Consider the following 26,836-nt stretch of genomic DNA (forward strand, 5'->3'; position numbering starts at 1 on the left):
CTAAAAGCAGTATTTTGTACTGCACTGCGTATGGAAATGATGCTAGTCCTGAAGTGACGCATACTCTGATGTTTTTAGTGGTCAGCGAGAATAAATTACATCACTCCTAAAAATAAAACGCAAAGTATCTTCATTCTCTTTCTCTCCCAGTCTGTGCCTCTCATCACTATTTCAGGTATTTTTCTTGTTGGATTTAAAATACATATAGACTGTCCATCTAATACTTTGACCTCTAAGTTTGATGACCTCTTTGCCTCCAGGGATCTTATTCTCATGCCTGTTTTAGCCATCCACCCCACAATTGTACCCTAGGTCTTGTCTGGTCTCTGTAGTAGTGTCCCACACTATCTACCACCTCCCACGTTTCCAGCTTTCCCCTTTCAGTACTCTGACTCCAACTTAGCTAAAGTTCTATGATTTACCATTTTGTTCTTTCCTAGCATTTCTCTCCTTTTGTCATACTTACCTTGGAAAAACTTCAACCTTGGTTAAATCCTGCCTTTAGCTCTTCTGCACCTGCACTCATGAGGAATAGATGAGGAACCTGGAGAAAACAGTCATACTGACTGGTCTCACTTTAGAGGGATCACTAACCTTAAGTGAGTTCCAGTATGTGCAGTCCTACTAAGTGTCCGTAGCCCTCCACTTTACCTCTCGTCAGAGTATTTCACATTGTGTCACTCTCTCTTATGAAACCTCCAGTACCCACTCCTCTCCACTCCTTATTCAAAGCTGATGACTTCATTTCCTATATCATTGATGCTGCTGAAGTAATCAGAAGAGAACTTGCATATCCTCCATCAACCAAACCTATCAGCCTACCTGCATCTGTGTATTTATTTGCTGCTTTCCTTCCTTGTAACTGCCTTTGCTCTATCTGAGGCCACCTACCTGTACGCTAGATCCCATCTTCTCAAGTACACAGAAGTAGTCTCCTGCACATGTCCCCCACTTCTACTACATCTTCAGTGTTTCTTCTCCTGCATCATTTCCAAAAACATACAAACATGCTGAAATACCTCACATTTCCTCTGCCCCATTTAACAGCTATCCTTTACAGAAAAGTTTTTTATATTCTCTATCTCCACTTTTTGTCCTCCCATTCTCTCTTGAACCATTTCAGTCAAGTTTCATCCATCGTTCAGAAACTGCTCTTGTCAAGGTCAGCAGTGATCTACATGTTGCCAAATACCATGGTCATTTATCATTATTCCTCCTCCTGGACCTTTCAGCATTATTCAACATAACTGATCACTCTCCTGAAACACTTTTTGAACTTGGCTTCCAGGATACCATTTTCGGGGTTTCTCTTCTGCCTCAGTGACAGTCCCTTGCCTGTCTCCTTTGTTCATTGCTCTTCAACTTAATCTGAAATGATGGAGTACTTGTGTCCCAATATTCAGTTCGCACATTTTATTTAACTAACTTTCATTGAATTTCATCTATTTACTGTTAACTCCCAAATTTAATTTCTTGAATAGTTTTTCCTCTCCTAACTGCAGATTCATATATCCACCTGCCTACCCTACAACCCATTCTCAAACTTAATCTGTTCAAAACTAAATTCTTACTTCCCATATCCATTCTCTCAGTCAGCCTCCTTGCAGTTAATGAAAATTCGCTTTTTCTAGTTTCTCAGGCCAAAAGCCTTGGAGTTGTCCTTGACTCTGTCCTTTCTTTTACATCCCATGACCACATTGGGTCAACTTTAAGACTATATCAGGAATCTTAGCACTTCTCACCACCCCATCAACTACCACCCTGTTCCAGGCCTGCATCAGCTCTGGACTGGTGAGGTGCAGTAACTTTCTAGTTGGCATTACCATTTTCAGTCTTGGCCTCTGTGGTCTGTTCTCAACATGGCAACCAGAGAGATCATTTAAAAATACAAGTCATATCATAGCATATGCCTCTGCTCCAGATCTACCACTTGCTTCCCATCTCACTCAGAATAAAATCCAGGGTCCTTATCATGCTCTACAGGGCATGCCCTACTGCAGTGTAGAGTGTCTGCCCCTTCTTACCTCTTAGACATCTTGTCTCACTCTCCCTCACTGTACTCCAGCCACACGGCCGTCTTGTTGTTTGCCAGATACACGCAGCATCACTTATCCACGTACTGTCAATAATCTGTTCCTGAAAATAACATGTTTTGCACTAAAATGCTGATAAGGAGTCTATTTACCATTATTTTAAGCAGGAACAATTGTAATGTAGTTGCATAAAACCTATGTATCAGTTGACAAATTATCACGTTGAGATCATGTTTAACACATTGTGCCCTGATCACCAAACAACTCATATGATTGTTAATAGGCAGTTTTGTGTGTAGTAGTATTTACTCTTCATTCTAATTGCTGTTCTCAATTGCTCCTATTCTTTCTCCACAGTTTTTTAAAATACTTCCTCCACTTTGGGGGGGGGCACTTTTTATGTAACAGTAGGGAAAAATAAGAGCTAATCATGGAAGGCACTACAGAAATTTGTTCAGGATAAGTGAAAATAGCAGAGAATGGCCCACACTGAGAATGAGGCTAGTGCCTCTTAGCTCTAGAAACAGTGGAGATTTGTTGATACTTAGTGGACTTTCCCAGTAATCTACACAGGAGTCTGAATTATACCAGTCGTATTCAGAATGTAACTTAAAATTCTACTCGTGCATTGTTTTGTTAAAATTTTTTTGTTGAGTTTTGGAGAAAGAAACATAAATTTTCCTGTGTAAACACTGACAAAAAACATTGGCTGGTGAGAGATATCTCTGGTCTATATTGGTTGTATATTAAAAACCAAGATATATCAAACCAATAAATCAAATGCTTTAAGCCTTAAACTTATACAGTAATGTATGGCAAATATTTCTCAATAAAACTGAAAAAAATACCCAAAACCAAGAGGCATTCTCCCAGGGAACAACATTCCGTGCGGTATGCCATTGTTTATTAAAGAAGTGCGTGCATACATTGCATTCTTGCTACATGTATATATATATTTTTGTGATAGAGATTTTATTACATATTTAGTAAGAGACAAAGAAGGTTTATGAAACATATCACCTGGCCCAATTAATAAAAATTCTCATCAGACTTTATACGGTAATTCTATTTTTAATTTTTTGAAGAATGACCACACTGTTTTCCATAGTGGTTGTACCATTTTATGTTTCCATCAGCAGTGCACAATGGTTCCAGTTTGACCACATCCTGGCCAACACTCGTTGCTCTGTTTCTTTTTATTTATTTATTTTAATAATGGCCATTCTAATGGGTGTGAAGTGGTTTCTCATTATGGTTTTGATTTGTGTTTTCCTAAGGATTAATGATCTTGAGTATCTCTTCATGTTTTTATTGGCCATTTGTATATTTTCTTTGGAGAAATGTCTGTTTAAGACCTTTGCCCGTTTTTTAATCGGGTTGTTTATTTTGTTGTTGTTGAACATCTAAATATTTTATGTAGTGGAACATATACTAAAATACTTAAAACATGTCTTTTTTCTCACTATTAGTGGTGCAAAGTACAGTTTGCTAGCTCATACTACCCTGAGCTTGGAAAGTGCTGAGAATAGCTTCAAGACCCATAATCTGTCTATTAATGGAGATGGTAAGTACAGTCTATATTTTACTTATTATACATGTTATATCAATATATGTGTGGTGACAGTAATAATTTCTAATTTTAGTATGTTCCCCTGAAGTGATTATTGGCTTAAATAATGTAGTCACGAGTAACTCTGTGGATTCTTGAAAATATGTCTGTCCCTTTTCCCCAAAAGCAGAAAGTTTATTTTTCTCTTTCTACTGTTTGCTAGAGATTTGTTTGTGAGGCTTGCTTGGTGAGAACAGAAAGGTTTTGCATATTCTGAATCCTTCTCTTTGACTTGAAATTGGTGACTTTACCACTCTTCTAGTTTTCAAAGATGTATCTTATTTTTAAATTTGAAATTGAGGAAGCCAGTAAAAGCATGAAGAGCCGTCTATCAACAAAAGGTATAAGGAAGGTAGTATATAATTTTATATATTATACTTCAAAAAATGAAAAAGAATAAGTAACCCAAATCATATTTCCAAACTGCTTTACCAACAGTACTCTATATTTTTCATCATAGGTAAAAATAGTCTTGGAGCGTGGACAGTGCTCCTGCTGTTTTACAAATCTTCTAATCACTTACCTCCCTTCTTCACCTTGCTATATATTTCTTTTTAATAAACTATAACTACAAATTATCATCTAGAGAAAAAGGTTTAAGATTAATTTAGCCCTACCTTCCCATATATCCTCTGCTTGCTACCAACAGAAGGTAGGCATGAGTGATTCTGTGGATCACTCATTACGTCAGTATACGTTATGTCAATATATGTGTAAACACTGACAAAAGCATTGGCTAGTGAGAGATATCTCTGGTCTATGATGGTTGTATATTAAAAACCAAGATAAATCAAACCAGTATTTTACATTCAGTGTCAAATGGTTTATAACCCATATTATATGATATTAAGTATTTGAGTTTAAATCTACCATCATATTCTGTGTTTTCTGTTTGTCTTACTTATTCCATGGTGGTTTTCTCTTTCTTGCGTCTTTAAGGATTGATAGTTTTATCATTTCAGTTTTTCCTTGTTCTAATTAAAATTATAATTCTTTTTCTCATCTTTTAGACATTACCTCTAGAAATTTTATTAATCATACTTACGTCTAAAATTAAAAGATAATTTTACCTTTTTCTCAGATCCTGCAAGGACTTTAGAATAAACTCCATTTCTTTGACCTATGTGCTGTTGTTATATATTATAATTCTGTTTGGTTTTTAAATTTCACAAGATGTTTTATACGCTTAATATTTATTTAGATTTGCCTGCATGTTTCCATGTACTGCTTGTGTCTTATACCTTACATCTGGTATTATTTTCCTGCTGCTTGAAGTGTAATCCTTAGAATTTATTTTAGTTTGTTCTGCTAATATCATACTTCTTAGTTCTTTGTGTATGTCTGAAGATGACTTTGTTTAGCTTCATTCTTGAAAGATATTTTTTACATGATGAAAAAACCTTAATATTTTACTTTGTGAATATTAAAGATATAATTCCAGTACCTTCTGGCATCTCGTACTGGCTGTCGAAAATCATTTGTCAACGTGTTGCTTCTGTGAAGGTAACTTTTAATTTTCTCTTTGTCTTTGGTTTTCTGAAGCTTCACCGTGCTATAGGTGTGGAATTTAATTTTATTTGTGCTGCTTTTGGACATCCTTGAACTTCTTTAAATTGATGGATGTCTTTCATTATTTCTGGACAAAATCTTACTTGTCTATTCAGGCAGCCTCTGATCCATCTATTGCCTTTCTCCCTGTAGCATTCCTAGTAAACCTATGTTAGTCTTTCTGACTGTATCCTCTATGTTTAGTGCCCTTTATGATGTATTCCTCATCTTTTTGTCTGTCTTTGCTGCTTTTCTGGATTTTTAGTGCACTATCTTCTGTTTCCTTTATTCTCTTTGCAGCTCTGTCTGATCTGCTGATAAATCTGTATACCAAGTTCTTCATTTCACTTATTGTACTTCTTATTTCTAGAAGTTCTGTTTGACTTTTTCAAATCTGCTATGCCACTTTTCACTTTTTATTCTCTGCATATATTGTTAATATTATCTTTTAGGTTTTTATTGAAAGAGTAGGCATAGCTATTTTATAGTCTATGGCTAATGATTCAGATATATAAAGTCTTTCTTGATCAGTTTCTCTCCTTTTTTTTTTTTTAACTGGTTCTCAGTCATGATGTCTCAATTCCTTGCACGTCTAGTTATCTTCATGTGCTTGTCATTGTAATTGAAAGTCTACATAGAGGAATAAATTAATGCTCGGTGTCTCTTTTTGCATCTCGCAGGCACCTGGTGAGACTATCATTCTGGCCTCACTTTATCCAAAGACCATGTCTGAGTTTCTCTGCATCCCTTCATCCCTACCTCCAGGCAGTGGGAATCCTGGGCAGTTAGGTTGGTTTACTCATGGTTCACCACTACCCTGTTGGTGATTCCTTTGGGATATCAGTTTAATACGAGGAGAATCGTCCCATTAATCTGCCTACATTGTTCAGGTCCTAGACTGTGATTTCTGTTCTGCTTCCCTCGTCTTGCAGGATCATTAAGTCATAAATTGAGATTTTCTGGGATTGGCAAATGCTCTCAGGACAAACACAGCTTCTGTGCTCATTTAACTCACTGGTTCTCATCAGATTTGTACTGGAAGTTTATTATAGTTTTGTGACCTCTTTCTTGCTCTGGGGAAAAGTTTTAAAATATATTTGGTTCAGCATTTTTAGTAGTTTTCAGTGGGAAGATTGGTCTGAACAATCTAATCAAGCCTTCTATCACCCCAAACTTGAAGTTTGCAATAGTATTAGCATTGTCAATTTTATCAGAAAACTTGGCAAATTAAGTTTGTTTAATTCCATTTGTGTTAGTTCTCTAGAATTACCAATATTATCACCATATGTTGAGTGCCTATTATGTGGCAGACATTGTTCATTGAAATATTATTCAGCCTTGAAAAAGGAAATTCTGCAATATGTGACAACATGAATGATCCTTGAGAACACTATGCTAACTGAAACAACCAGTCACAGAAGGACAAATACTACCTGATTCCACTTATATGAGGTATCTAAAATAGACAAACTATTAGAAGCAGAGAGTCGAATGGCAGTTCCTAGGGGCTAGGAGAAGGAGAAAGGAGGAGCTGCTAATAAACAGATCTAAAGCTTCAGATATACAAGATGAATAAGTTCTAGAGATCTGCTGTACAACATTACAACATTTGTTAACTCTACTGTATTGTACACTAAAAATCTGTTAAGAGAGTACATCTCCTATTACATGTTCATACCACAATAAAATATAAATAAATAAATGAACACTGTTAAAGCAGTTTTTATTCTTAGTCTCTGTGAGATGTAGTTATAAGGGAGCATCACAGTGAAGTGATTAATAGTGGAGACTGGAGCCATCAGCCTTAGATTTGTATTCTAGCTCTAGCACTGGCTAGCTGTGTGCTTTCACAAGTTCCTCATTTTGTTATCATTTATATTTTACAAATGAGTAAAATACAGCTTAGAGAATGTAACATGCCAGATTATGTAGCTAGCCAGTGGTCGAGCCAGACTTCAAGTAATCCAGGAAAGGCTGTGCTCTTTCTGCTATGCATTCCGGTTAGGCATGATTACTGATAAAGCACCTAAAGACTCAAAATACTATCGATGTGTGAATAATGGAATTGGTGATGAAAGGTCCCATTCTTTCAACCAAGTCACCTGAAAGGTTGTGGAAGGGAATAAAATTCACAAAGAAATCATCGATTTTAGCAGTGTCACGTCTTCAGTGTTCTATAAGATATTACTAGATTCTCCTTTAATAAAATGCTCCTGAGCAAATAAGCATGGGAACTATGTGGTATACTTCTTTCTTTGAGAAACATAATAAAGACTAGCATGTTCAAGACTGTGAAAAGACCTGTGCTTACAGCAATAATACCCAACACCTGTTGACATTGGAACTTGTAGATTCCACAGAAAAAAGTTTCAAGAACACTAACCTGTAAGCCTAACCCTTTTAATGTGATAGGTATATCTCTAGAAATGTGTGTAAATTAAAATCTTGTAAATCAATTATATTTGAAAAAAAAAGAAAGCTTGTAATTAAAAAGAAACAAAATTTTATACAGAAAAAATCCACCCTCGGATTTATTCATTAATAAATCTATGTTTAATAGGGTTTCCTAAATAAATTTATGTCAGTGTCTACCAAATACTATAAAATAAAGAGGAAATACAAGATTTTTGAAATTTATAACTCAACTGTATTACTTGTGCTAGTTTAAGGAAAATGCCAAAATGATATCTTAAGGCTTATATTTGTCATCAAGAAATTTTTATACTTTTTACAAAACAATGAAACCACATTGTAAAGATTGACTCACATGGAACTGAGATGTTATCGATTCTTCCTCTTGCCTGTGTTTTGTTGTTTTTAAACTCCATTTTGCTCCCCATCTGAAACTACAGATGAATTAGATAAAATCTTTAAGTAATGAAAAGTCAAACTGCTCTTTCACTTCCTGTTTCATTTCATCTTGTCCTAATACCACCTTTGGTTAGAAAAGAAGAATTAAGTATTTTGATTAATGTGTTGCACAAGAGCAGAAAGACAGCATTGAGAAATGGAAAGGGTATGGTTTGGGGAGTGAGAGTGCCCTGGATATGAAATTATGAGAAGCATCTTTTACATGCCAGACACAGCGATAAATGTCATGCACACACTATCTTATGTGATTTCACAGCAACCCTAGTACTTAATAGGTAGTATTTTAAGAATGAGACATTGATACTCGGGCAAGTTAAGTGAATAGCCTAGATGCTGTATTTCTTGTCAGAAGTAGGTAGAAAAAGCTGTGACTGTGCTTTATTCCACAGTGGTCATGAGCTGTAGAGAAACCTATGTAGGAAGTAAGTGGTGATTGCAGTGTATGTGGCATGTGATCTGTAGAGCAAAGAATTTTACATCCAGTATATCTTTTCAAGGTCTGCAGTGAGGAAGGAATTATTTTTCTTGGTGTGCCATGAAATCTGAACTTATTTTACTAGAGAAGCACACTGTTACATGTGGTATTTAGGTTCCAGATACATTATTGATCGTGACTGGTCTGAAAAACTAATCATTTATGATTCTGTTTCTTTAGGAGGTGGATCCTAACTTAAAAAAAAGCCATTCATAAATCTGGGTTTGCTATGTAAAGAAATTCACTTTTGGGGCTTCCCTGGCGGCACAGTGGTTGAGAGTCCGCCTGCCGATGCGGGGGACGTGGGTTTGTGCCCCGGTCCGGGAGGATCCCACATCCCGTGGAGCGGCTGGGCCCGTGAGCCATGGCCGCTGAGCCTGTGTGTCTGGAGCCTGTGTGCTCCGCAACGGGAGAGGCCACAACAGTGAGAGGCCTGCGTACCGCATAAATAAATAAATAAATACGCTTTCAAACTTTAAACTCATAAATCACAAGGGTGATTTCAATTGTATTATGTAGCTGCATGCTTTTATAGAATTTTTATTTCATTTCCTGCCTATTTTAGAAAAGGAGATTCTCATTTATTTATTTATGTCTGCATTTTTAAATCATTGACTTTATTGTATTTATACACTTATTTCTCTCAGATCAAACCCTTTGTTTCTAAAAGACAGCAGCTTTAACAAAGAGTTGAATAGTCCCAGACAATTTGTGGTATGCTATTCTTTAGTAGAATGTTGAGCAGGTAAATTGTTTAAAAACTGTTTTTGTGTTAACTTTGTGCTCTTCATTTATGCTGGTCTTTTTCATTTAACTGATGTGTCAAGCCTTGGCTACACTGCCTCTATATATTAAATAATGGTATTTTTACAAAAAATGTTTTATTTTCCAGAATTACTAAGACCTTTTGGTCAATGATAGTAACAGCCAATGGCTAGTCATTTAATAGGCAGTTACCAACATGGGTGCAGTGAAAACTTTACAGATATTTTTTATGTGGTCCAGTGTGAACATAGAACCGTATGTTGCATTTTATTTATACCCCAATACACAGAATAAATTATGCAGTGCTTTCCTTCCATACAGTTATAAAGGTTGTATACCTACCTGCACACTATATTAAAGGACTATCTTCATGTTTTTTGAAAGAACTTTTTTAAACAATTGCAGACTTATAGAACAGTTAAAAGTTGAATATCAAGATTTTTTTCCCCCCAAAATATATGAGAACAAGTTGCTTACCTGATGCTTCATTACTCCCAAATATGTTAATACCTGTTCCTACTAAAAGACATCTGACTACATCACTACAGCTATTCAAGTCAGCATTAACACATTACTATTATTTCTACTAATACAGACACCATTCAAATGTTGCTCCAATAATGTCCCTTATGACAAAAGGCTCCAGTGCAGATTCACGCATTGCATTTAATCATCATGCTTCTTTAGTTTCTTTCCATTTAGATGAGTTCTCCAGTCATTCCTTGGCTTTCATAACCTTGACATTTTTAAACATCATAGTTATTTTGTAGAAGTTCCCTCAGTTTGGGTTCGTCTGCTGTTTTCTTGGACTGAGACTCAGGATATGCGTCTTTGGCAGAAATATCACAGACGTGATGCTGCGTTCTCATTGCATTCTATCAGGTGGCATCTTTTGATTCATCCCATTACTGATGATGTTCACTTGATTAGGGTGGTGTCTGTTAAGCTTCTCTACTGTTAAGTTACTCTTTTTGTTTTCCTCTTTGTAATTAATACATATTTTATGTGTGGGAGGGGGATACTTTGAAACTAAGTATATTTATTAGACTTTCAACTTATTCATTGATTTATTTATATCAACATGGACTCATGTTTTACAGTTTTATTCAGTGCATTATAATCTGCTAATATCTTGTTTAAAATTCAGATTGTCTCCATTTTGGCCAATGGGAGCACATTCAAGATGGCTTCTGTGTCTTTTTACATGTCCTTCTCATTCATTGGGTACTTCCTTGCGTAAGGCATAACAAGATATTTCAGGCTCATCATGTACTTTCCCTGCCCCAGTCCTGGAGTCATCCGTTTCTCCAAGGAAGACTGGTTCTTTTTAATAGAAATAATATTTAGAAGACATGATCTGAGCTATAGGTATATTCATTGCTATTAGACTGTCACTATTAGGTGTCACTTTTCCTAGGCCCTCTCAGTGGACGTACATGTATATATATTTTGTTATGCATTTCTTTTTTTAAATGTATTTATTTATTTTTGGCTGTGTTGGGTCTTCATTGCAGTGCACAGGCTTTTCATCGTGGTGGCTTCTCTTGTTGCAGAGCACGGGCTCTAGGTGCATGGGCTTCAGTAGCTGTGGCATGTAGGCTCAGTAGTTGCGGCTTATAGGCTCCAGAACTCAGGCTGAGTAGTTGTGGCGCACGGGCTTAGTTGCTCCGCGGCATGTGGCATCTTCCCGGACCAGGGCTCGAATCCATGTCCTCTGCATCGGCAGGCGGATTCTTAACCACTGCACCACCAGGGAAGTCCTGTCATGCATTTGTTCTTTTTTTTTTTTAAACATCTTTATTGGAGTATAATTGCTTTACAATGGTGTGTTAGTTTCTGCTGTAAAACAAAGTGAATCAGCTATACATGTACATATATCCCCATATCCCCTCCTTCTTGCGTCTCCCTCCCACCCTCCCTATCCCACCCCTCTAGGTGGTCACAAAGCACCGAGCTGATCTCCCTGTGCTATGTGTCTGCTTACCCCTAGCCATCTAGTTTACATTTGGTAGTGTGTATATGTCCATGCCACTCTCTCATTTCATCCCAGCTTACCCTTCCCCCTCCCCGTGTCCCCAAGTCCATTCTCATGTCTGCGTCTTTATTCCTGTCCTGACCCTAGGTTCTTCAGAACCATCTTTTCTTTTTTAGATTCCATATATGTATGTTAGCATACGGTATTTGTTTTTCTCTTTCTGACTCACTTCACTCTGTATGTCATGCATTTCTTAATCTCTGTATGTTGAAAACCATGAGTTCACACCAGTATGTCTAGTTCTAATCCAATACCAAAGAGTTCATTCTGCACATTTGTAATTCCTTCCTTCTCCTTCCAGTGAGAAACCTGTCTTCTATTATCTTTAATGCTTTTTATTCTTTGGTCAGTCTCCTTAAAAGCAACCATTTTCCATCTTTCTCACGTAACTGCTTCTCTCTCCTGCCGGGGCTCTGACTCCCCTTCTGGGCTGCCCCTGGCCCCACAGGGATACTCCTTACCTTGCTCAGGCTCACACAGCCCCCCCAGGGCTGCCCTCCTCAGCCCATGTGAACACCGTCCTCAGCCTGCTGTGCTCTGACACCCCATACCCGGCTGTCTCTCTGCTTGCATTTCCATCTCCCCAGGCTCTGACACACTGTTCTGGGTCACCAAATGTGTGAATGGTCCCCTCGCTACTCTCAAACTGACTCCCGTGGCTGGACCGCCCCCCGCACTCTTCTTAATTTCCCTGGATTCGGACACCTCACTTGGGCAGCACCGCACACAGATACCCTCCTTACTCTACCTGGGCGCCTCCTCCCCACGCCAGGCTGGCCACTGAGCAGAGACCCCTTTTGGGTTCTGTATTCCCCATGTGATCCGTCCTCCTCAGCCCCTTCAGGCTCTGATTCCTCATGCCAGGCAGCTCTCCCACTCACCCTCCTTACCCTGACTGGCCCCAGCACCCAGCTCTGGCACACTACTGCTTCCTGCCCACCCCCTGCCCAACTCCTGGCACAGATACCCATTGTGGTGGACTCCACGTAATGGCTTACACCTGAGTTGTTCAGTAAGGGAAGGGACAAGGGGAAAGGTCAAAAGGGTTATTATTAAATTCTTATCATAAAGTTGTGCCCTGAAGTGTTTTATTCAGAGCATCACTTTGCTAATTATTATAATGAAAATCAGAGCAAAAAGTAGAATTTGACAAACAAAAATCACTTTATTAGGATGTTTTTTAAAATACATGAGTTTACTTATATGCCCTGAACTACCTCCATTGATTAATTACTTTAAGATCAAACAAGAGATCAAGAGACTAAAAGTTCCATGTCTCCTCCAGGTGATAGCATGCTGTAAACTATCAGTTTAATATCATCCTGTCCTGACTGCTTTCTTTTATTTGATTTTGTCATTGAATACAGTCATTTGAGCAGGATGAACCTTTACATATGTTCTTATATAAAGCAAAAAAAATTGTAAAAATAATCAAAATGTATAATAATGACCTGAAGTAAACATATATTTATAACTTGATTTTTTTCTCATTTAAATAGAAGAGTCTTCGTTTTGGCTTCCCTTGTATGGCAACATGTGCTGCCGATTAGTCGCCCAACCAGCTTGTATGGCTGAGGACGCCTTTGCAGGATTTCTTAATCAGCAGGTTAGAGAACTTTAAATATCCTGCAACAATTATAGCTCTGATTTTGATCTTAATATCCTGGCAGTTGTTTGGCATTCTGATATTGTGAAGTATTTTTTTTTTTAATAAAGTCTTCTCTTAAATGACAGTTTTCTCCTTGTTAGACATCAAATGTGGGGGGAGGGTGCAGCTGGGAGTGAGAAGGTAGGGAAGGGGAGGGGTCTGATGCAGTTTTGATGGCTAAGGGGCTACCTCTTCCAGGTTCCTCTGCTTCATTAATAGCAGTAACAGGATAATCAGTACCAGAGGATTCCTTGTGGAAACTGATGAGGACTGCTCAACACCTTTCACATGAAGGCCTTTCTGGCCGACAGCTTTTGGCACAGTTTAGGCCTCTGCGCTTCCAAAGCTGCCTCTGTGCCACCTACTCCTAATTTATTTATAACCATAGTTATTTGTATTCAGTAAATAATTAATTATGGGCCTCAATGAATCAATAGCTTTTTAAAAAAGACTCCATTAAGAGGAAAGAAAATTTGCATTCTTACAGGGAAGTCAACATTTTCCAGTGTTCTGAGAACAGTAAGGGAATATTTTGAATATTCAATTATTTTGAATATTCAGTTATTTTTATACTTTTCCTGAGTCATTACGTGAATTGCTGTGGAATTCCAATCACTAATTTTTAATAGACTAGCTTCTCTAAAACTGCATTGATTTATGATTTTATGTATATAAAAGTTATGTGATAATTATTACCTCTTTTGCTTAATGCTTTTGAGAATTCCACACCTTTCTTCTCTGATACAAACTTACTTTTTTACTTTGGGTTATTGACTTATTGTATAGTAAATTAATGGGTAACTCTATCGCATTAAAACATTTCAAAAAACTAACTTTGCTAATTCAAGTATTTTGTTGAATTTAGAGTTAAGATGATAAATAATGATTTAAAGTTGAGAGTTTCTTGATTTTTCTTTTTCAGCAAATGGTAGAAGGTCTGATTAGTTGGAGAAGGTTGTATTGTGTTTTACGAGGGGGTAAACTCTATTGTTTTTACACTCCAGAAGAAATCGAAGGTAAAGTGGAACCAGCTTTGGTAGTGTCCATTAACAAGGTAAATAAAATGCTGTTTTGAAAATAAAGGTATAACATTTTGTGAAGTTTGTTCTTTTCTATTACAATTCACACTGTTGTCATCTTATTTACAAAAAGGGAAGGACTGCTAAAACTAGGTTAGTTCATAAAGATATTCTTATTTTTCTTTCCATTTATAGAGCTTATCTGGTAAAGGAAATACTATATATTTCCTCCGAAAACATAGTAATTGGAATCTATACTAGCAAATAGATTTTAAAGCAGAGAATGTAACTCTACATTAACAGGGTATTTAAATTTTTTAGGAATTTATTTAATTAAGAGATTATAAAAACATAAATTGTTAGCTCATGTTAACGATGATGCTCTTTCTAGTTAATACTTAAATGAACCCAGAAAAAGAAATTCCTGAGTATACTTTCTGATTTCTTATGGGGCTAATGGGCAGTTGTTCAACCTTCTGCCAGGACAAGAAAGCCTCACATTCTGTTTAGAATACCACATACACATAAATATACTGGTTTGATACAAAGGAAATTATAAAATTTTAGTTAGAAAGTTTTCACCCAAAAATCTGTAGGAAAAGTTTTCAGTCTAAGGCAGGCTTATTTTCTTTATCTCACAATCTTAAATTTGTTTTCATCTATCATCCAAGTCTAGTGTTTATTAGAGGATATTTTTCCCCTCTTTTTATAGCATTCCTACTCTAGAGTTAAAATGGCATTTCTAGAGTAGAATGTCATGTTTTCTGCCTATGGACGGCAATTAATCGTTTTAGTTTTTTTACTTTGCTTACCTTCAGAGTGGTTGAAGTGGAAGTATATGATAAAATATGAGCCATCACATCTGTTAACTGTAAGATACATGTTCTACTTGCCTTTAAGTTATCTTTTGAGGAAAAATGTAAAGTTATATGTCCTGAAAAAACATGTAGATACTGGTCTGCTAGTGTATAAGGATTTAGTTAATTTCTGTGATCTTTGCAATAGTAACATTTGACCTGTTTCTATCCTGCTTTTAGAAATGACACTACTTTTTACTCAAAGGAAATCCTTCAGTGAGACCTTTTTACTATGTAATTAAGTCCACTTAATTTGTCTGTTTTGTGTATAAGAAAGATTAATGTTGCTCTTAAATAATATACCTCAGTATTGTAGCATAGTGAATTTATTTTCATTTAGAAAATTAGGTTAATGAAAGTATAATTTTATTATTGGAAAATTGATACAATTTTTTCATTGTTCTGTTTTGTTTATGCAGTGTTCATTCCCCCCCATAGTCTTTTGAAAATTTCAAATGTACAGAAAAGTTGAAAGAAGAGAAAAGTGAAACCTGATACCCATCACCTAGATTCTTCAGCTATTAACATTTTGCCACATTTGCTTTCTCTCTAGATAGTTAAAAAAAATTTTTTTCCGAACCACTTGAAAGTAAGCAGCATACAGCATAACATTTCTTTCCTAGAACATGTCAGCGTATTTCTCCTGAAAACAAGGACATTTCTTTCATAACCATAATATTATTATCACACTCAATAAATTTATTGTTGATAAAATAATATTATCCAAGATACAGAGCAAATTGCCCCAGTTATTCCCAAAATATTCTTTCTTATTTTTATTTTTTGTTTTATCCAAGACCCCATCAAGGGTCACAGATTGCATCTGATCACTATGTCTTTTGTTTCCCTTTTACCTAAATTGTGCCCTTCTCTTGCCTTTTTTTTTTTTTTTTAAATGACACTAACATTTTTGAAAAGTCCAGGCAAGTCCCCAAATCTGTTTTTGACTAATTGTTTCGCTAGATTCATGTTAAGTATTTTTGGCTGGAGGTCTACATAGATGATTTTGTCTAACCTTATTTTCACTAGGTAGTAAAAATGGAATCCTACCAATTTTTTTCTTACATGATGCACAATGGAATATGGATAGCTATAAACCAAATTAAAATGTAATCTAAGCAAATGATATTTTAAAAGTTTGATTTGAAAACAGTCTTCAAAGTGTTCATTTTACCTATCTCAGCCCTTTAAGGAAGGCAGAGCATGTAGGTCAGCCCTGATTTACAGGTATCTTATTTCTGTTTTACAAGTGACAAAACATACTCAGAGATCAGATAGAACTTGTTTAGCTAGTAAGTAAAATTATATGGCTTACTCTTTCCTAATGGGTAGAAAAAAATAGATAAAAATTCATGGATTGTTTATCTGTTTCTTCATAGACATACTGCAAGACAAGATTTGGAAGGCAAAATTAGACTTTTCCCTATCTCCATATCCACTTTGTATCAGTTTTGAAAGTAAAAAGTAACTCTGAAATGAAGTTCTGAGTCCAAAGCCAAGTTACCTGTAGGCAATGACTTAGGCATGTATTGAATCTTTACCATTTAAATTTAAGAGGACAGTTATAATAGAACTCCTCTGTTATTGTAGTCAGTGCATCTGTATTTTCTTATTTGATGACAAGAGTCTAATTCCAGAAAAGTAGTTAACAGGATCTACATGGCCTGACTAAATTGACCTTTTTCAATTGACTCATTTTTCCTTGTGGTAATAAAGGCGATGGCCTGGCAACCGATGGGATTCTGTAGTCAATCGACTCCATTATTAAGATGACTGAAATCAGCGTACCTAGAAATCCCAGTGGTGGCTCCACTATTGAGCTTTACAAATTCACAGGAAAATGGTTTGTCTAGTAATTTGTATAGACTCGACCTTAGACTTGGCGGGACAGCGTAGGCTGTATTTGACCCTGAGGACTGATGACATAAATATCTCTTCCATCAAATATGACTTTTGTCTAAACTACCAAAAAGAATTTTAATATTAAACCATGAGGTAAGGTTAAGGTTGGGAAGAATAATATAATTTAGTTGCTTATCTCAAAGATTAAACTGATGACAAAGTGTTACATTCTGTAGCTTTGCGATATTTCCATCTTAATTTCCTCCAGTGCCGATTCCAGCACTGATTCCTGCCCTTTCTCTTTAGAAACTTTTCCCTTTGCATTTCCTACTTCTTTTTTTTTTGATTTTTATTGGAGTATAGTTGATTCACAATGTTGTGTTAGTTTCTGCTGTACAGCAAAGTGAGTCAGTTATACATATACATATATCCACTCTTTTTAGATTCTTTTCCCATATAGGTCATTACAGAGTATTGAGTAGAGTCACCTGTGCTATACAGTACATCCTTATTAGTTATCTGTTTTATATATAGTAGTGTGTATATGTCAATCCCAATCTCTCAATTTATTCCTCCCCCTCTTTCGTCCCTGGTAACCATAAGATTGTTTTCTACCTCTGTGACTCTATTTCTGTTTTGTAAATAAGTTCATTTGTACCATTTTTTAAGATTCCACATATAAGCGGTATCATGATATTTGTCTTTCTCTGTCTGACTTACTTAGTATGATAACCTCTAGGTCCACCCATGTTGCTGCAAATAGCATTATTTCATTCTTTTTTATGGCTGAGTAATATTCCATTGTATATATGTACCGCATCTTCTTTATCCATTCAAATGTCAATAGACATTTATGTTGCTTCTGTGTCCTGGTTATTGTAAATAGTGCTGCAGTGAACATTGGGGTGCAATGTATCTTTTTGAATTATGGTTTTCTCTGGGTATATGCCCAGGAGTGGGATTGCTGGATCATATGGTAGCTCTGTTTTTTAGTTTTTTTAGGGAAACTCCATACCATTCTGCATAGTGGTTGTACCAATTTATATTCCCACCAACAGTGTAGAAGGGTTCCTTTTTCTGCACACCCTCTCCAGCATTTACTGTTAGTAAATGTTTTTGATGTTGGCCATTCTGACCATTGTGAGATGATACCTCATTGTAGTTTTGATGTACATTTCTCTAATAGTGTTGTTGAGCATCTTTCCATCTTTTTTGGCCATCTTTGTCTTTGGAGAAATGTCTATTTAGATCTTCTGCCCATTTTTTGATTGGATTGTTTTTTTTTCGTTGTTATTGAGCTGCATGAGCTATTTGTATATTTTGGAGTTTAATACTTTGTCAGTCACGTTGTTTGCAAATATTTTCTCCCATTCTGTAGGTTGTCTTTTTGTTTATGGTTTCCTTTGCTGTGCAAAAGCTTTTAAGTTTCATTAGGTCCCATTCGTTTATTTTTATTTTCATTACTCTAGGAGGTTGTTCAAAAAAGATCTTGCTTTGATTTATGTCAGAGAGTGTTCTATGTTTTCCTCTAAGAGTTTTATAGTATCTAGCCTTACATTTAGGTCTTTAATCCGTTTTGAGTTTATTTTTGTATGTGGTTTAGGGAGTGTTCTAATTTCATTCTTTTACATGTAGCTGTCCAGTTTTCCCAGCACCACTTATTGAAGAGACTTTCCTTTCACCATTGTATATCCTTGCCTGCTTTGTCATAGATTAGTTGACCATAGGTATGTGGGTTTATCTCTGGACTTTCTATCCTGTTCCATTGCTGTATATTTCTGGTTTGGGGCCAGTACTGTGCTGTTTTGATGACTGTAGCTTTGTAGTATAGTCTGAAGTCAGGGAACCTGATTCCTCCAGCTCCATTTTTATTTCTCAAGATGTCTTTGGCTAGTCAGGGCCTTTTGTGTTTCCATACAAATTGTACAATTTTTTTGTTCTAATTCTGTGAAAAATGCCATTGGTAATTTGGTAGGGATTACACTGAATCTGTAGATTGCTTTGGGTAGTATAGTCATTTTGATAATGTTGATTCTTCCAATCCAAGAACATGGTATATCGTCCATCTGTTTGTGTGTCATCTTTGATTTCTTTCATCATTATCTTATACTTTTCTGAGTACAGGTCTTTTGCCTCCTTAGGTAGGTTTATTCCGGTATTTTGTTCTTTTTGATGCAATGGTCATTGGGATTGTTTCCTTATTTCTCTTTCTGATCTTTCGTTGTTAGTGTATAGGAATGCAAGAGATTTCTGTGTGTTAATTTTATATCCTGCAACTTTACCACATTCATTGATGAGCTCTAGTAGTTTTCTGGTAGCATCTTTAGGATTTTCTATGAAGAGTATCATGTCATCTGCAAACTGTGACAGTTTTAACTCTTCTTTTCCAACTTGGATTCCTTTTATTTCTTTTTCTTCTCTTATTGCCGTGGTTAGAACTTCCAAAACTGTGTTGGATAAAAGTGGTGAGCGTGGACATCCTTGTCTTGTTCGTGATCTTAGAGGAAATGCTTTCAATTTTTCACTGTTGAGGGTGATGTTTGCTGTGGGTTTGTCATATATGGCCCTTATTATGTTGAGGTAGGTTCCCTCTATGCCCACTTTCTGGAGAGCTTTTTTTAATCATAAATGGGTGTTGAATTTTGTCAAAATCTTTTTCCACATCTATTGAGGTGATCATATGGTATTCTTCAATTTGTTAATGTGGTGTATCACATTGATTGATTTGTGTATATTGAAGAATCCTTGCATCCCTCAGATAAATCCCACTTGATCATAGTGTATGATCCTTTTAATGTGTTGTTGGAGCATTTCCTACTTTTATCTCAGGTTTCCTTTGAGCCCTTCCATTCACCTGAAAACTTCACTCTTAATAGTAAATGCCACTGGTCTCGTTATTTAACTATGTCAAACACCATCTCAGTCAAGAAATCTATTTGTTACTTCTAAAAACATGACTGTTATCTAATTATATCTTGTATTAAAGTAATTTTTACTTATTTTTCTCAGCTTATAAGATTATTCAAATTTATAGAAAAGTTGAAAAAAATACTACAGTGAACACTTGTATACCACCCAGATTTAACTGTTAACATTTTGTCATATTTGCTTTATCTATTTTTCTTTTTTGGGGAGGGGTTTAAGCACTTTATATTTTATTTAATTTTTTAATCAGCTGTTATGGTGGTATGGTTTACATAAAATAAAATTCACCAGTTTTAAGGGTACAGTTTGATAACTTTGACAAATAATATACAGTTGTGTAATCATTACTATAATCATTATTGGATTATAGTTTTTAAAATCTTTTTTATGAGAACATTAAGTCTACTCTCTTAGAAAATGTTACTTATTCAATAGTGTTATCAACTATAGTCACCATGTTTTACGTTAGATCTTTGGACCTTATTTATCTTATAGCTGAAAGTTTTGTTTTGTTTAGCTGCAAGTTTATAAAGTCTCTTATCTATATTTTTTGCTGAGCCATTTGAACATAAGTCTCCAACATTGATAATTCATCCCTGAATACTTCAACATCTTCCTTTTAAAAATAGGAGCCTCTCAAATTATATAAATTTATATATATATATATAAAATTATGTATATGCGTATATATATATATATATATATATATATAATTACAATACCATTATCACAGCTAAGCAAATTAACGGTAATTCTCTTATATCATCTAATATCCAGTCCATAGTCAAGTTTCCCCGTTGTCTCCAAAATGTCCTTTTAGCTCTTGTTTTCAATCTAGGACTATTCAAAGCTTGTGCATCCTTTGTACTTCTTCTAAACTGTAAATTAGGTCTAGGGGCTTGATTAAATTCATTTTAAACATTATTATGAGAATATTTCATGGATAATAACAAATACTTTATGAAGAATTCTGTTCAGAGGCATATGATGTCAAGTGTCTTACTATTGGCAATGCCAGGTTTAATGACTTGGTTAAGGTGGTTACCACTAGCTCTTTCCACTATAACGGTAAATTTTTGTCTTTACAATTAGCAAGTCAATGAGGTGATGCTTAGACACAGTGTGACTATCTTTATTGTCCAGCAATCTTTCACATAATGGTTTTAGTGAACTGATTGCCCTTACCTGAATCGGTCATTATATTGGAGATTGCACATGTTTTTCTACTACTGTCCTTCCTTCTGTATGTGTTAGCTGGCATTCTTTTGTAAAGGACTTTTTCTTATCAACTAGGAATGAATTACAGTCTTTCCTGAAAAGGCTGGGTAAATGTTTAATGTTAATGACCAATTTTCAGAGTAAGGAGTTGTGTTATTACATGTTGACATTGTATTGTTATTGGCAATATGTATTGGAGCGGAGTTACCCCCTGCAGAAGTAGCACATGAGTGTCGTTTCTGTTGTCCCACACCACCTCCAATATTATGATAAACTCATAGATTTTAATCTATTCAATCTACTCAGTGTTTTAAATTACTTGGTTTTTAAATATAAGGTAGATGTTTTAATTATTTTGCTTACTTTGTAAATTTCTAAGGGACATGTACTATTAGAGTATTCTTAAATAAAGGGGATCATTGATAAATGCCAACTTGGTTGGATAGTGTTTTTGTTTCAGTTTTTAGTGTATTTCCAGTGCTGGGTCTCTAAGATCTTTTTATGCTTAATAATGTTAAATGTTAAATACAAAGTTTCTTTCTTTTGGTTGTCTTTCTCCTCTCATGATTTAGAAAATAATAATTTTGCTTAATGCTGCTTTAAAAATTATGTGAAAACATGAATTTTACAGTTGCTAAGGTATATAAATAATAGTTCTGCTATTTTGATCACAGGATCTGTTCTCTGACTATAATTCTTGTCCTTCTAAATGGCATTTCCTGTAAGGCTAAGTCAGTTCATTAATTTTCAGAGGGAGCCATCTGTGGAAATAGTCACATTAAGGAAAGAAAAGCCTAAAAGCTATCCCCCTCCTCTTTTCAATCCAAATTTGAAAGGATGATTTACTTCAAAGTGATTGCTTCAACTTCAAAAAACTTCCCTATGAATGTTCTTGAGCTAGACATTCTCAATAAGGGGTACTTAACTGGAGCCACTGAATCTCCTATACGTTGTAGAAAGCATTTTATTAGCCAAAGTTTTATCCATTGCCAGTGGGGTGGGGAGTGGAATGGAAAAGAAATGTGAGTCTTTGAGATCAATAGTCTTTTCTTGATCTAAATAGTGTGCATCACTTCATTTTAATGAATAATAAAATCTGTACCAAACAAGTCAATAACACTAGTTGGTGTGATAGTCCTTTGTTACATTGTCTTGAAATTGTTTTTAACCATTACATTTATCATGGACCCTAGCAAGTAAAATTACCATGAAGCACATGGGATTTTCTTCATATTATGTTAGTCCTCTTAATGCATATATCACCTATTCAGATTGTCCCTTATTAAATACAGCAAAAAGAATTTTTTAAGCAGTCTTTTCCTTTAAGAGTTTACATCTGATTTCATTGACATAAATTGAAAATAATTATATCACTAATACTAATCAGACCTAATGCTTGGTTTAATTTATGGTTATGCTTTATGTACTTCAAACATTCCTTGTCATATATTGTAGAAGGTATGCTTTCTTTGTCATTAGAATACATATAAGGTCTAAAGCTTGTTTTTAGCCATCAACAATTTTGTCTTCATCCCTGATTAACAAGACTTTAGACCAGACGCCTTTCAAAGAACTCATTTATCTTTACAACATGTTTGTGAGGAAGGTGTGAGTGAAATATTATCTCTGCATTATAGATAAGAAAGCAGGCTCTTAGTTTTTTGTACTTGTATTTTATTTTTTAATTTTTTTTTTGAAAAATTTCAAGATAATCTATAGAAAGAATGGTATAAACGAACCCATCTGTACCCTCACAGATTTCCTCCACCGTTGGATTATTTTGAAGCAAATCCTAGCAATCATATCATTTTACTTGTAAATATTACAACTGCCGTACTTAAAATTTATAGCCGTACATAAAGTCAATATATCATCAAAAATCCAGACAGTGTTCAAATGTCTCAGTCTTGTAATTTTTTAAACAACTTTTTGAATCAGGATCCAAATAAGGACCATACATTGCATTGATTGATTAGTTCTCTTAAATCTCTTAGTCTGTTGGCTTTTATTCTAACCCCCTCTTTCTCTCGCTCTCTCTTTCCCCTACACATATACACACACAATTACACACAATTTGTTTGTTGAAGAAATTTGGTCATTTATCCTACAGAGTTTTTCAGAGTCTAGAATTTGCTAATTGCATCTTCAAGTTGTCTTTTTTCTTCTATTTCTGAATCAGATTTAGGTTTCTTGGTTGGTTGGTTAGTAAGGATATGTCTTAGTACTTTTATCAGGAGGCGTATAATAACATCTGGGTCTTCCACTCATGTTAACATCCACTGATGAACATTGCTTAGATTCTTTATTTCATTAGGGATTGCAAACTGCTGCTATTTTAACATTCTTTCCTCATTTATTAGCTGGGACACCTCTACTTCATCAGCTGTTAGGTTGAAGGACAGTTTTTACAAGAAACCCAAGATAAAGGTTTGATTTTTTGCATTTATATACTAGTTACCAAATCTATGAGGCAGTTCCCTAGCATCCTTCAGAGGTGACCAATGAGTTAGTTTTTAAATATCATTATGAATTTGTGGATTTAAAGACTTTTCATGCATCAGTCCATTACCATTGTAATTCTTATTGATGTTCAGATTGTCCCATCCTTGGCTACTGGAAGCCTCTTCAAGTTTACTTTTGAGTCCTTTTAGTACAACCCTAGTAATCTTTGATTTCTGGTAGGACAAGATGTTCCAGGCTCATCCTATATATTTCCTGGCCCAGGCTTGGGATAGGCCATTTCTCTAAAGAGTTCTGATTCCTTTTAGTAGGAAAGAGTATTTAGAAACTATAATCTGGGTATGTAGTAGACATTTTTAAAGTCATATAGTCAAAAGTAAAGTAGGAAACAATTTATAAATCTAGTTCTGATCTGATAATTTTCCATTACTACAGAAATGGAGAGGTTGAAGTACAGTTTTAATTCAAAAATAATGAAAAACCTAAAAGAAACTTTCATTTGACTTCAGAGTTAATTATATTTTGTTACAAAATTGACTTTTCAGATTGTACTTTTCTTGACTTCACTTGGCCTTCTCGGGGTAACCATCGTCTCATGCAGTGGAAAGTTGTAGTTCAATATGTGCCAATTGACAAAAGTAGAGCCAACCAAGGATGAAAATTTCATCGTGAATAATCTCAAATCTATCTACGTATCAATAGGAGTTGATTTTGAAGCCTCCCAAATCAACTAAAAGGGTTTGGAATTAGCAAAAGCAAAACAAGAAACTGACCTTGCAGAGAACGCTTATCTCAGAACATGCTTCCTCATCTATAAATTAAAGAGCGGGATTATCTCTAGGATCTGAGTCTATCAGTGTAAAACTTTTTAGCATTATCTGAGTTATTCTTTTGTTATTCATTTATTTATCAAATATTTTTCAATCACTTAGTGGGTACCAGGCAGTATTTTAGTTGGTGTAAATAATGGGGGCAAGAATACCAAGTTGCTTTTTGCTTTCATACCCTGCTGAGAGGAGATACTTATCTTTACATTGTGTGAGCCCATAATGATACCAGTCCTAAAATTCATCTCGTGTTTTCTAATCTATTCCTTGTTTGGGAAGTGAAGTCCTGAGCACTATGATTGATACTTTGCCCACAGTGAAAAAAAAAATTGCACGAACTTTCTGACATTTTACTCACTTTTTCTTTGACATGCAGTTTTTTTGGTTGAAAAAATTTCCCATTAGTTAAATTATTTTGGATGATAAAATATAGAGGTTAATTCAGATGATCTGTGTTTCATTTGCACCTTTTAAAAACCTCTCGTGTTGTAAAAATTTAGCAGTATTTATGGTTACCAGAGTTAACGGAGTGTACAGTATTTATATACTATTGTATTATTTTCTATTAGAAGGATATAAATGACCCAGTTTGTCAGATTTTCTACATAGCTATTTTTGTTTGAAATGGTATCCTGGTATTATTAATAATTGTACCTATTCATCTGTAAAAATTTCAACTTATTTAAAAGTTGAATCTATTTTAATTCTATATACAAAAAGTAGTCAGAAATTTGTATTAAAATGGATTTGGGTGGAGGGAATCACAATTTCAGCAACAAGAATACTTCATATTTTATCATCCAGGTTTTTTTTTTTTTTCAATACAGCAATAGAGGGTTGTCCCCCCAGCCCTCCGTCTCTGAGTCAGCTTTCATTTAGTCTGAAAGAAGCATATCAAAGATTCTTCTGAGAGCTTAAGTCATTCTCTGCTAGTGATAATAAACTTTTATATTTAAAGAGGTTGATTACATGTTATCAGGCTCCAAAGATGCCATTTAGGCAGCATTTTTAAATACTGTATAAGTAATTACTTTAAAAAGTTAATTCACAAAGTTTATTACCAAGGAGTATAAAGTATAAAGGAGTATAAAAAGACCCTATTATGATAAAATTACAGTGTCGGCCATAAGTGTTAACAATCCTCTGAAGACACTCGCATTCCTGCTTTTTAAAAAATGACAGGATAGACTGTCTCTAAGTTATCAATCCTTATATTTTGAGATACTTGAAAATTTCAAAGTTATGTTGCTACTTTATATAGCATACATTTTTTCTCAAGTGATTTTTGAATAGGAGTTCCTTCCTTCAGAAAAGAACTTCTTATGTAGCCTGTATGGTGTTCACCTGCCCATATTTACCTGTTTTTCAGGGAGTGAACAGCTTTTCTTCCAAACTCTTTCCTACTTGTATAATGTCCACATAGACATCATTAAATGTGTATTTTGGTGTGTGACTCTGCACACAGACTTTCTTCACTCTAAACTCAATGAAGTGAAGAATTTCTTCCCACTCTGAATCAGCTTTTGTAACTGCCAGCCAAGTATTCTTCTACACACATTACAGTAAGCTTAACCATACTGCTGTAGAGCTGCTCTACCCCATACAGTAGCCACTAGCCACCAGTGGCTGTTAGGCACTTAGGATGTGGCCAGTCCAAGTTGAGATATGTTGTAAGTATAAAATACAGACTGGATTTTGGCGGCGTAGTGTGAAAAAAGAATGTAAAGTATCTCAAATTTTTTCTTATCAATTACATGTTAAAATAACACTTTGAATATATGGGTTACAAAAAATACATTATTTTAAAATAATATATTAACTATTACATAATTATTTTCACCAGTTTCATTTTACCCTTTTTAATGTGGTTACTAGAAAATCTTAAGTTACTTACATGGCTCACATTGTATTTCTAACGAACAGCATTGCTGTAGAAAATGTCATGTCAGTCATTATCCAGGCAGCCAAATCACTATCTTTGCTTAATAGATAGGTCTATTCCAGACTTTCTTTTCCACGATTCCTTGGAAACTACATGTAGTTGCTCGCTTATCATGTGACTTAGCAGTGCCTGTGTGTGACTTGGGAATAGTCTCTTCTGCACATAGGCACAAGAAGGATCACACAATGTCATACCTAGTACCACTCAGATAAAAGGTTTAGACTATCAACGTGTATGAAACCATTGCCTTTGTTGTAAAATGTTGCATTCATCATTTAAAAAAATAATTTTTTACCATTATAAAGGTTATATTACTTTATGGATCTTTACCTATGAGCTTTGTAAATGAATGTTACATATGAAATAAGTGTTAATGATGAAAGCCTAATTGTTTACTGTAGTAAACATTAAGTTATGGTTTTACTGCTTTAACTGATAACACTGTATACTATGCATGAGTATTAGAATAAGAAACATACTTTACTGATTCTTCTATTTTATTACTGTTGAAAACACAGTTAACATAACTCAGAGTTATAACATACTGTACTTGTTTTATTGCAAATTTTAAGACGTATATAAAAGACAGCAAACTCCTGCTTAAACTAAGAGATAGACACAGAGATTATGTTTTAATCTCATGTAATTTAACATAAGTGCTATATGTAGTATACTTTGAAATATTACTCAGTATTTTTAATATCAAGCATTTTTAAAATAACCTTCTAGATATGAGCTTGAATATTCTCAAAATTACATATT

At 35.0% G+C, this 26,836-nt stretch overlaps 1 protein-coding gene across 1 annotated transcript in view; it reads left to right on the forward strand.

Annotated features, from left to right (window-relative positions):
- Positions 1–26,836, forward strand: part of RTKN2 (rhotekin 2) — a 75,907-nt gene that overhangs the window by 42,570 nt on the left and 6,501 nt on the right. Inside the window, exons 7-9 of the mRNA XM_065894705.1 lie at positions 3,503–3,597; positions 12,836–12,942; positions 13,907–14,038. Of these exons, the coding sequence (XP_065750777.1) occupies positions 3,503–3,597; positions 12,836–12,942; positions 13,907–14,038 (334 nt within the window). The remainder of the gene's footprint in view (positions 1–3,502; positions 3,598–12,835; positions 12,943–13,906; positions 14,039–26,836) is intronic.

Source organism: Phocoena phocoena, chromosome 16 (genome assembly GCF_963924675.1).
Source record: "Phocoena phocoena chromosome 16, mPhoPho1.1, whole genome shotgun sequence".
NCBI lineage: Eukaryota > Metazoa > Chordata > Mammalia > Artiodactyla > Phocoenidae > Phocoena > Phocoena phocoena.